Source organism: Arachis hypogaea, chromosome 2 (assembly GCF_003086295.3).
Source record: "Arachis hypogaea cultivar Tifrunner chromosome 2, arahy.Tifrunner.gnm2.J5K5, whole genome shotgun sequence".
NCBI lineage: Eukaryota > Viridiplantae > Streptophyta > Magnoliopsida > Fabales > Fabaceae > Arachis > Arachis hypogaea.
Window position 1 is genome coordinate 13037123 of NC_092037.1, and position 12518 is coordinate 13049640.

A 12518-nucleotide genomic window follows, 5' to 3' on the forward strand; every position below is an offset into this window, starting at 1 on the left:
AAGATTTTTTTTGAGTTAAAATAGTGCCTATACGCATCAAGCTATATATGTAGATAAAATATTAAAACATTTCACTCATTAATTAAACGGTAATATTAAAGGAGTAATATCTAAAATTATCTTATATAACATGATATATATATATATATATATATATATATATATATATATATATATATATATATATATAATATGTGTAATTATATATTATTATATTTAAAATTATATAATTATTTTAGTAATAATTAATTAATATTAAATAAGATAACTTTGAGTTATTTTAGATGATTTTTATTATTTTTTAAATATTATTGTAATTAAATTTATAGGTGAAATTCCATTTAATTTCCTATCGGCCTTTAGATTTAATTATATGTGTCAATGAAACTCACATTACTATAAGTAGAACCTTGAAATTAACATTCTATTAAAAGGATTCTTTTGTATGTAAAAATTTTCCACCTTACACATATTTTTCATTTATAAATTAAATAAAAAATATGTTATAGGCACATTAAAACTTAACTACTAAATAAATTATTATGTATTTATATATAAATATATTTTATATTTTAATATATATATTTTATACGAATAATTAATTTAATAGTTATTTTTTTATTTATAGATTATACTGCTTAAATATTCATTATTTTAATAATATAAGAATAATTTTGATAAATAATCTGTAAATTAAACACTTTTGTGTATATTTAAAAGGTGAAAGAACTAATAATAGAATAAAAAATGTTAAATAATCTACTTAATTTTTTTTTTCACAAGAAAAACCATACACCGTTGTCTAAACATATATATATATATAAATAAGAATCATGGTAATTAAAAAAAGAAGTTTAACAAGACCTAGTTATGTGGATGAAAAGAACAAAAGCCTAATGGGAGACAAATCAATGATAAACAAGGAATAATGAAGATTAAAAAATAACCCCAAAATTAAAAAATTGATATATGGTAGAAGAGATGAATCTCTATAGCCGGCTAACAAGATACCTCTCTAAGCAAACTTCTAAGACTCTTCCTCTTTACAACACATTGACTTGACTATGATAATCCATAAGGCAATGCCTATGTCTTTTATTTGTCTCTTCCTCAAACCTTCTCCACTTTCTCCTTTCTATATTACTCTTAATAATTCCCCTTTCATACCCTATTTCTCCTCCTCCTCCTCCTTCGTCTTCGTCATCGTCATATCACAAAAAAAAATAAATCTCAAAAAATTCTTTCTACCATGGAATTCTACAATAACCTAGAAGACTACTCGAAGAGTTCGTCGAGCGAAGAAACCGATCGGTCGTCGTACGAGCAAGCTGGAGATCATCAAGAGATGGGAACAGGAAGATCTTATGAGTGTGTGTTTTGCAAGAGGGGATTCACCACAGCACAAGCTTTGGGTGGACACATGAACATTCATAGAAAAGATAGAGCCAATAACAAAGCCAAAATTCCAGCTTCTAGTTCAAGCAAGGTTGACGATGAGAACTACTATGCAGATCTAGGGCACTATTCATCACCAATTCCAAGCTATCTTGCAAGAAATGGAAATTATCATGAGGTAGAAAATCATAATAATAATAATAACCCTTACCTTCCAATTTATTTTCCTCCACACACTAATTCCCATCATGTGCAATATAATGAGATTTTGTGTGTAGAAAACCAAAGGGAAAATGGGAAATTAGTGTTTGGACAAGATTGGAGGCAAAGGGGTAATAATTTGAGTTTGTACACTAATAATAATCCAATATGTGTACATGAGAATAATAATCACATGATAAAAGACAAGGGTGAAGATGGTGGCCTTGATTTGGAGCTTAGACTTGGTCATTATCCATAATAATAATTAGTATGATATCAAGTAATTATAATAATTATATATATGCATGTCCGGCTTTTAGGTCTTTATTAATTTGGCATGCATAAATTGTAAATATATATATTGTGAGATATATAATAGCTTTGTAAGTTGGAAGCATTACTTATAGGAAGCAAGATTTGGATAGCTTTGGAGCTAGGCTTCTTCAAGATGAAAATTATTGAGGTGGGTTTTCTTGAGATTTTGATGAAGAAGGTACTAATTATAATTATATATGTATATGTTTTCTATTGAAAACACTTGCCCTAAATAATCACTTTATATAATGTATTTAATCATTTAGGGTTATGTAGTTGAACTTCTTAGTTATGCAAATGTTTCTTTTGATTTGCTAGTTGTACTTGTTGTGTAAGTAGCTTTCTGCTTTTGCAATGAAAATTAGGTTAATTATGTATATGTATTTATGATTTTGTTTTTAAATAAATTAATTAAAATTCTCCCTAAGCATATAATATGGACCTTTATTTGAAATATACGAAGATTATATTCTGTATTTTTGTGGTTCATATAGTTGCATTGTATTGCTTGAAGTATATGTTATACTAATAATTATAATGTGTATGGATTTCCATTTGTATTAATTTTAACTCCATACAAAATTAAGGTTTGAGCAAAGTTATAAGAGTTGTTGCAAAATCAAACAGAAATATGAATATGTGATAAAATGATTGATAGGAAAGAATGCATATAAGTTACTATATAGTTCATTGAATATAATGTATATCACTGGAGTGGAATTCTTCATATTAGTTAAAGTGACAAGTAATTTAATTATAATGGTGTTAAGCTTGAGTTTTGGAAACTAAAAATATTACAGAAAAATGTCTATTCTCTTTTCATAAGAATTATATGTTGGTCAAGTAGGCTTAGTTAGATTCTTATAAATAAGAGTTTAATTTTAAGAAACTAACACTGTAAAATTTTTTTATAGTTATTTAATTTAATTTATGCTTTTAAATGAATTTTAATAAGTGGGTTAAAATATTAGTTACTTTTTAAAGATATAACAATACACAAATGTCTATCTGTATAAAATTTTGTTATACAGTCGGCGCATAAAAATTAAAGAAAACTTGTTAGAAGCTAGTAATTTTTAGTATTTTTGTTATTATTTGATCATTATAAATATTAAGTTGTCATTAACAAATAAATTTTATTAATTTATCTGTGTAAATTTTAAAAAATATGAGTGCAAATTATATTAATTTATATGTATAATTTTTGGTAAATATAATATGTTTTTTGTATACAAAATTTTTGTAAATATAGATGACATTATTATTGGTCTAGTATAGCAAAAAATAATAATATTTACTGTTATATATCATTACTCAAAATTAAATTCTTTTATATAATACCCAAATGTTGATGGTTACATTCATTCCGTTGAGATATTTCACCCGGTTATTAGATATAAATGAAGAGAATTTTAGTTTACGTAGCAGCGAAGAAATGAAGAAAGTGATATTTGATTAATTAGCATTTCATGTTCATCATCAGCTTGTTCCTATTAGTATCTTGCACTTGTGGCAATTTACAACAGTTACTGGAAGTGATGCTTTTGTTATTGTGTGCAAGCGAAACATATATAATATACATGAAAGAAAATAACAAGAAGTAAACATTTAATTTGAATGTGATGTTATTCTTAAGGGTGAGGAATAAGATAGAGCGGTGGAAGTTTAAGCTTATGCAAAACATAGTCCTTTATATGTGGTACGACATGACATTGAATTTAAAATAATGTTCACACACTAACAAAATGATGTTGTGTCTTTATTGTTTTGATTTGCAATATGTTGTTAAACTTCGTTTAATTATCGATACAAAAACCGGATATAGAAACATAAAATTATTTTTTGACAGATGAGATATAAATATAGATATTATATTTAAAAATATTAATAAAAATATAATTTATTTATTTTTATTTTTATTTTTTTATTAATTTTTTATCATTATAAAAAATAATAATAAATTAAAATTTTATAATTTATTTTCATATTTAATTTATTATTAAATAAAATATAAATATATTAATTTTTATATTTTTATTTTTTATATCTTATTTTTAGTATTTTATTTTGTCTTATTCTCAGAATTAAATGTAATTTAGAGGTTCTGTTTTTTAATTTATATGTCAGCGAAAAACTTTTATTTTAACGTAATGACATGAAAAGTACTAATGATTTATTATTTCAAAAAAAATTACAAATATAAATATTTAATTAGATAATAGTGTAAAAAAGTTTTAGGGCGTTATAATCGCATATTGTAATTAAAATATATCTTTACAAGATATCTCTATGCCATAAATTAAATTAAATATGACAAAAGATTTAAAATTTAAGCTTTGGACTGTGAATAGCTTTTATTATATTATGTACTAATACTTAATCTGTAAAATAAGAGTAATAATAATAGGATGAAAAAATATATACCATATAGTCCATAGCAAGCTGAAGTGTCCGTAGCTCTGTTCTAAATAGGAAATTTCTGCTCTTCTATGGTTATATAAGACGATAAATTTAAAATAAATAAATAAATAAATAAATTTACAAGATATTTCTGTATTTTCAAAACTCAATACTAATAAAATAGTTTAGTGCATATATATATCTAATGAAAATTGAAAATTAATAAATTGATATTGATGAAGTAATATATTGCTGCATAGCATAATCAAGACTACTTCTATATATCAAAAGTCTTTTTTTTTTTCCCTATAGTTGAAAAATTCATCTCACTCTTAATAATAATCTGATTTCCTGTAATATGAACCCATTTATTTTAGACCCAAAATTAGTTATATATCTAATATGCATTCTGAATTAGCACATAAAAAAGTTGAATAGAATATGCATAAATAATATCGAGTTGAGGCAGAAGAAATTTTTTATCTATGTGAATTATGATTGATGATTTGTGTGTTGTGGAATAATCTCAACTGAGCCTTATATTTATATCATTGAGACAATTAATCCACATAACAGAATTCTACTTCTCAAAACAGAATACTAATAACTATATATAATAATAATCTAAATCAATTTTGAATATATCTTCTTTTATATCCTTGACAATAAGCAACACTAGTTATTAATAAGTTTGGAGGCATTTGTTCCTTCTTATTTTTTCTTATTAACAAAATTAGAAAGTTATTATATCATTAATTTAGATGGGCTAGACCTAGTTAACACATGCAACCATGCCTTGAAGTTTAATGTCCTAAAATAATATCTAAAGTTATTTTATATAATTATTCTAGTGATACTTAATGAATATTAAATAAGATAATTTTGAATTGTTTATATTGATTTTTTATTTTTTTTTCAAATATTATTGAGTATTTATAGATTCTCTACTAACACGATAGTTTTCTTTTACATTAATGTATTAAAAAAAATGCATAACCCCTTATTCTTATAAAATACATATATACATTCAAAACTTTTGCCACTTATGTTAACTTTGTCGATATTCTTAATTTCTTAATTAGTACATAATTAACCATGCGAAACAATGTTTTTTATATTTTTGCGGAGCACTATGTGAATTGTATTTGGAAAATTTAAAGCAGGCCATGGACGGAGTTTATAATGTGACATGACAGCACATACTTAGTTCATGCCTCATGCATATGTATGCGTTCTATGTCACAACACAAACCTTTGATTTAGCATTCATTCAGCAGGACAATAATTAATTAGTAAAAAAATTATTAATCCGTTAGAAATTTGAATTTTGTTTAATGATTTATTATTGGTCAATAGATCATTACATGCAAAGCAGAACTTGCTTTGGACAATAGGATCATGGCTTCTCCAAAAATTTTATAGAAAAAGAAAAAAAATAGTAGTTTCTATTCAAAAAAAAAAAAATGTAACTCAATTGGTTGATCTGTTATTTTTCAACTTAAAAGACAGTATCCTTGTAATAATTAGTATTCACATAACTTAAACAAAAAACAATTAGGAAACGCCACACGAAAAGTAATTGAAACCCTTTGAAAGAAAAATAGAAAACGTTATTGTGCAAACTCGAAAGAAGAATTAGGTATTTTTATTTATTAATTTAATTTTTTTATATATGTTAAAAAAATAAAATATTCAATAAATATTAATGTTATTGTGTATTTGTGTAGACTGATAGAAAATTAACAAGTTACACCTTTAGAAATTTCAATCTTTCAAATTAAATTCCAAGCAATTATATCCTTTCATATTATTTTAGAGAATAAAAATATTATTTGTACACTAAAATTAACTATCAAAATCAGTTATTATATACTTGTGTACAAATACATATGTAGCTTATTAACTAATTTTTAATATGTATTTTGTATTTTAATATATATTCTACACTGATTGCTAATTTTGATGTATAGCACTATAGCTACAATAATTATTTTGAAAAATTGGATATTGTATGGTTTTTTTATTTGTATAATTGTTTATTTATTATCATATTAATAATAAATTTAAAAAATAAATTATAAACTTTTATTTATGAATACCATTTTATAATTTTTATATTAGAATTTTTGTCCTCCTCAAAAATTTCCTTTAAGCTTTTTCATTAGTTATATGCGCAAAATAAAATTTAGATTTTAACACTTATTTAAACAAATAAATGGACTGACTTTTCAAATTAGTCATATCACATACAATCCTAATTGAAAATATTATCACAATTTTAAAATTCTTCATTATCTTAATCTCAATTAGTAATATCCGAAATTCATTAAACTTTCATTAATATATGGACAATATGGCATCGTTGACATATATATAGTCATAAGATGCTAGTAACTTCTTCCATTTTCTAATTTGTCTTAACATTAAAACATATACATGCTAAGAAAAAAAATATTGATAAAAGTAGAAAATTATGTAAATAGTACAAATTAATTAACTGTATATAAAAGACAAACTTCGATTAGTATAATTAATACATCACTTATTCTCTTTCTTCAAATAGTTAAATATTTTAAATTTTAAAATGCAAATGAGATACATAGTATGAAAGAGAGAGTACTTTTATTAGCGATCATATTTTACAAATATTGTAATCATAGACAGCGTCTAAGCACCAGTGGTCTAGTGGTAGAATAGTACCCTGCCACGGTACAGACCCGGGTTCGATTCCCGGCTGGTGCAATTTTCGTTTTCTTTTGAAATTTTTCTTTTTTGAATTTACCGTTATGTAAAACAACATTCTGATGAGAATAATGGATCCAAGGATGAAGACAAAAAATCTAATCCTATCAAATCGGGTGTGTGTTGTCATTGTTTTCCTGTTTCATCAAGGAAACAAGTATCGGTAGTGCGATAATGATGAAGTAAGTGGTAGTCCCACTGTACTCTCTTCATCTTCTTTTTGGTTGGTCAGATAGACTTTCTTATTTGTTTTTTTTTTTCTTTTTTTTTTACCATTTCTTTCATTTGTTTTTTTTTTTTCCACAATATATGTGTGGTTTACTGTAGGAGGCAATGGTATTGCCATTAGTACACAAACCAACCTCAGCCAGTGTTTTTTAGATAGTCTAAATTCTAAACACACATTCACGCTTGGTTAGACCATTTGAAAAGAACTGAAATAATGTAGACATTGCTACTTTTATTCATAATTCATAAACTAATTATACTCGACCTTCTAATACACAATGAAAATTCATACCCGAAGAAAAAGAAACGTACAAACTTGATTATGGTGCACTGATATAGGGAAATATTCACAAACTTGATTGATATGCACATTTCTCATTTGTTTCGATACCATTTTCAAACGTCCAAAAAAACCCAAACAAATAACATCTTAAAAAGTAGCAACATTAATTACAGTGATAGAGCAAGTAAACCTCCTACGGGGTCTAATATAGATCAATTACCTAGTCAAATAGTATATTATAAGGAAAAGCACAACAAAGGATGCTATAAGTGAAAACGTTCTTCGGCTGGATTTTTTCTCAAAGACCTGAAAGAAGGTACAACGTAATTAAAAAGAGTGGGGAAAAAAAGTAGAGAAGAAAACAAATACAAAGAAAAATCAGAACCAGATGAAAACTCTACTGCAAAAGCCATATGGTTTACAATTCCACAATCCACATACCATTTTGAATTTGTCCATAGTCCCTGAAAGAACTCCTCTTGAAGAATCCATGTCATTCCCCTAAACAAATACCAACATTTTATCAAAGAAGAACAAAAAAGTAGCAGTGCAAATGGTAAATAGTTTTTATAGTTATATGCAAACCATGCGGTCCAGCATCCGGTTATGACTATCCACCTCCTCGTGTATATCACTTGAGATCTGTTACAATCACATCAACAACACGTTAACACATCAAAATAATGAGAAGGTTACCAACAGCTGAAAAGAAATAAATGAGGAAATGATCATAATTCACAGCGTTCTTCAAGTATAATATACAGGAAGAACAAACTTAGGTCTAGATTATTTTACAAGAAAAATTAAACTTACTCTTTTCAACAAACTGACTCTATCTTGCAATCCACCCATTGCTCGCTCGTTATCTTGTTCATCAATTTCATTATAGGAGGAGTAAAGTGATGATGCTCGGATGCCTCCCTCCTCAATGCCGTCAAACAGAGCAACTCTGCTGTTCCGGGCGTCTCTGAAACAGGGAAAAGGTTTATAAGAAAATAGTAAGAGGCAAAAGTTAGATAATAAACAAAAGCAAGGTGATTTCCTTTGCATAAACCATACATGTAAACAGTTTTACAGTCTTTCCATCAGACATCTCCATGATTTCATAAAATGTTCAAGATAAGCAAATTATCTATGAGGAACAAAAAATTTGTTTCAGTATTTCTACCGTCACCTGTGAATGCTTGCGTATTTCAAAATAACAAACTTGTAAGTTAAAATAACCCTTCACAAGTTATCAAAATCCCAAAAGAACTAATCATAGGGGGAAAAACGAAATAACTAGTCCAGTATAACCCAATTTCCACCAGAAAAGTTACCCTTCAATTTCTTTAGTATCTGCCAATTTAGAAGTTCTTTTTCATGTTTAAAATTACATGTCACATTCAAATATCAAGAAAATATTAACTATTTTCTTACCAATTATATCTTTAAACCAATTATGATGAACAATAGAGCGGAAAACATATGGTAATTCAGTATAACTAAATAAGGATAGTTTCATAAAATTAGCTTACTAGATACTAGTATCAAGATCATTTATTGACCTTCTGCATTGAATATAACCTCTATAATAACACATATTTTGAAGTGTCGAGTGTACTTCGCCTACATATGTCCTTTTGATAGGGATCCAATAGTAAAAAGTTGTTCACCACTGATCACGGACATATCACTTTGTAATCGAAAACAAAAACCATGTTCCGTCACGTTGCTTACATGTGAACATATCAGTGCACTCATGTTTGTGAATTTTCCTTTGGACTCGAAGAATAACTAAATGTCAGATCAAAAGCTTCCAATGCATATGTTTTGTGAAGATATGAAGAAGAGAGTACTCAAGAAAGGAATTGCACCAGGTGAAAAGAAGATGGGAAGCAAACAATCATTTAATTAATAGGATTATAGGACCTGATTGGATTCTAGTTTGAAAAACCTCATCACCTAATCCTTGTTACAGGAATCAATTCTACACGCCACTACTAATAACTAATTCATCACTCATCAGACGAACTAAGTTACTCTTATATTACAGGAAGATCCAAACCACCAAGGATTACCATAATAGTAGAATTTGGGAACGAGACCAATAAGAAGACCAATACTTTAGAACTCATCACTTCATTCACCACCTTCCTACCATTTTCACATCAACAAGTCACTCGAACAAACACTAAAATCATAAACACCAAAAATTCAATTCCCAATCAATCACAATCAAAATCACAACCACATTCACATCTATTTCACCACAATTTTGAAATCCATGGTTCCACCGTTCCACCTACTAATGCTAACCCTAAAAGAGGATGAAAATCAACAAAACAGATACTAATTCCTACCGTAATCGAGCTTAATAAACAACGCTACAGTTTTCCACGAAATCGAGAAAGAAGAATTAAATTAATAACAGATTAAATTGAAAGTTTTACTTATAATCCGCACTAACCTTCTAGAATTCATGGTTCACCAGATCAACAGATTCCACTACTCTGGACGGTGCGATCTCTGTTCAGAATGAATGATATAAATGAAACAGAAGGAATGAGAGCTAATTATCAGTGAAATTAAGTGAAAAAATTAAGAGAGGAAATGGAAGAAACGAGGATAATGCAGAGAAGAGTGAAAGAGAAACCAGATCTGAGGAATAATCCGGAAGGAGATAGAAGAAGATTCTAGAAGGTGGAAAACGTTGCGGTGGTGAAGGTACGTAAATCGAATCGAAGAGAAGAGAAGAGAAGAGATGAGAAAGTTAGAAATGCATTATCAGTTTATTTATGATCCATTAGTCATATAAAATAATTTTATATCAGTTTTTTGTGTGATAAATAATAGATAAAAATTTAAAATATTTTTTTTATTAAAAAGAACTAATTTTAATCCGTATTGTAGTTCTACTTAATTAATTAATTAATTAAAATACTTAAAATTAATGTAATTAATTTTTTTAATAATATTTTAAATTTATAAATTTAAAAATAATTTCGACAAATGAATTAAACATGGATAAAAATGAAAAATGTAGTGTTTGTGAATTTTAATTTTATGGTTGAAATATAGGAAATTGATTATTATAAAGAGCTTAAAAATTAAAACTAGGAAGATTTTGTGGATTTAGATTTTGAAACATATTTGGTAGTGTAAAGTTTTGATTTGGAACTTGAGAGTTTGAGGTTTGAGATTGTTGGGTATTTGAAATTTGAGAAAAGTTTGGTAAATAATTGAAAAACGAGTTGAGTTGGTTTGGATCCATTTTTTCGAACAAAAAATAATATCAACAGAACTTTGATTTTGTAAACTTAGAAGAAGATGAAGAAGAGTAGAAAAAAGTGTAAAAATAGAAGTGTATGTAAGTGGTACATATAGAATAATAAGATATTAATTTATTAATAATAACGGTAACATAGTAACGGCTAGTTTTCAACGACTAGTTTTGCAACTGCTAGTTTTGCAATGACTAATTTTAATAATGTGGTTAGTATTTTAAATTTTAAAAATAAAAATTATTTAATAAATTAATTATGATTTAATTATTTAATTATATAAGTGTTAGCATTTTAATTATTTAATCTAATTAATTATTACAATTATTAACAAATTAATTATGACTTAATTATTTAATTAATTATTATTTAAATAATTAATATAAATTATTAATTAAATAGAGATATAATTATTTAATATAATTATTTATTATAATTATTACTAATTTAATTATTATTTAATTTTTTAATATAATTATTTAATAATTTCAAATTTTATATAATTATTTATTTTTAATAATAACTTGTTAAGTGACAAGTTATTATTGGTTACAATGAATTTTTTTTAATAGGGACTCTTTCTTCTTGAACAACTAGTGCATCGACCCGTGTGATGCACGGAAATGACACAAAAATAATGAAAAAACATTAGATATATCATATATGTTAATTAAAATTAAAAGACAAAAACTTAGTATTTAATTAATTTAAATAATAAAACATTATTAACTAATATATATATATATAATAATTAATTTTTATAATATATAAATTATTTTTTATAATAATTTGATTTACGTAATTTTATAATGATAAATAAATTATTAAAAATTAAAAAAATGTTCTCTTTAAATGTATTTTATATTATCCTCAGCCAATTTATTCTTGCTTTTAAACTCTAAATATTTAGTTTCAAAATTTGTATAATCTGAATTCTATTATTAAATATAAAAAAATTATAGTGATGTAAATTATTTTTAATTTTTAAAATTTTTAACAATGGAATGATCAGTTTATATAAAAAAATATATTAAAAAAATAAGTCTTTCAATTATTATTCAGAATTTAGTATTCAAATCAATTAAACAAAATTCAACATCATCACTCTACTTTTAGAATTAGTTCAGCCTTTGATAATCTCCTAGTGTTCATGCCCTTCATGCACACCTCACCATTTTGTCTCTAAAATCGATAACATTAAGCGATGCATAGATATGCTAAGTTTAATAAAAATCAGTTAATATTAAGCTATTGTTAGAATAACTAATTAAATATAAATTTTTTAAATTAAATCATAAGAATAAAATGATCTAATTTTACTTTTAAGAAAATTGTAAAAACATATAAATTAAGATTAAGATTATGTTTAATTACAATAATACATGATAGGAAAATTGTAAACTAAAGTGAATAAGTATCCAAAAATAATTTCTACAAAGAAGTTACAAATTTATAGAAGAATATAAATATCTAAAATTACGTATTAAATAAAATTTAAAATTATACATAATCAACTAAATTTGTTTACAAACAACATTTATATCTTTTGCCTTGAATGATTATTCTAAACTAATACCCTTAATCTTGATTTTGATTTTTACTTTTGAAAGAGCAACATAAAGTTGTCTGTGTGTAAAAACATGCTTCGACAAATATAGACTCATATGTTTGACCCTTAAAAAGCTTGTTAA

General features: G+C 25.5%; 1 protein-coding gene, 1 long non-coding RNA gene and 1 other non-coding gene across 4 annotated transcripts; 2 read left to right on the forward strand and 1 right to left on the reverse strand.

Moving 5' to 3' along the window:
- Nucleotides 1-955: 955 nt before the first annotated feature.
- Nucleotides 956-2338, forward strand: LOC112718298 (uncharacterized). The gene is made up of 2 exons (XR_011871516.1): nt 956-1573; nt 2004-2338. It is a non-coding gene; the product is annotated as an uncharacterized lncRNA (long non-coding RNA).
- Nucleotides 2339-6982: 4644 nt separating this feature from the next.
- On the forward strand, nt 6983-7053 carry TRNAG-GCC (transfer RNA glycine (anticodon GCC)). Its single transcript has one exon. It is a non-coding gene; the product is annotated as a tRNA-Gly (tRNA).
- A 564-nt stretch (nt 7054-7617) lies between these two features.
- On the reverse strand, nt 7618-10348 carry LOC112737964 (bet1-like SNARE 1-1). Of its 2 annotated transcripts, XM_025788158.3 has the most exons (6): nt 10200-10348; nt 10014-10072; nt 8378-8531; nt 8150-8206; nt 8006-8065; nt 7618-7870 (listed from the first exon to the last, which is right to left on the reverse strand). In XM_025788158.3, exons 2-6 carry the CDS (start codon nt 10025-10027, stop codon nt 7781-7783), a joined length of 375 nt encoding a protein of 124 aa, XP_025643943.1. In that variant the 5' UTR covers nt 10028-10072; nt 10200-10348; the 3' UTR covers nt 7618-7780. The 2 variants fall into 2 exon arrangements, with proteins under 2 accessions (XP_025643943.1, XP_072071357.1); XM_072215256.1 differs by lacking the exon at nt 10200-10348 and having other exon boundaries at nt 10014-10197.
- Between the last annotated feature and the right edge of the window lie 2170 nt (nt 10349-12518).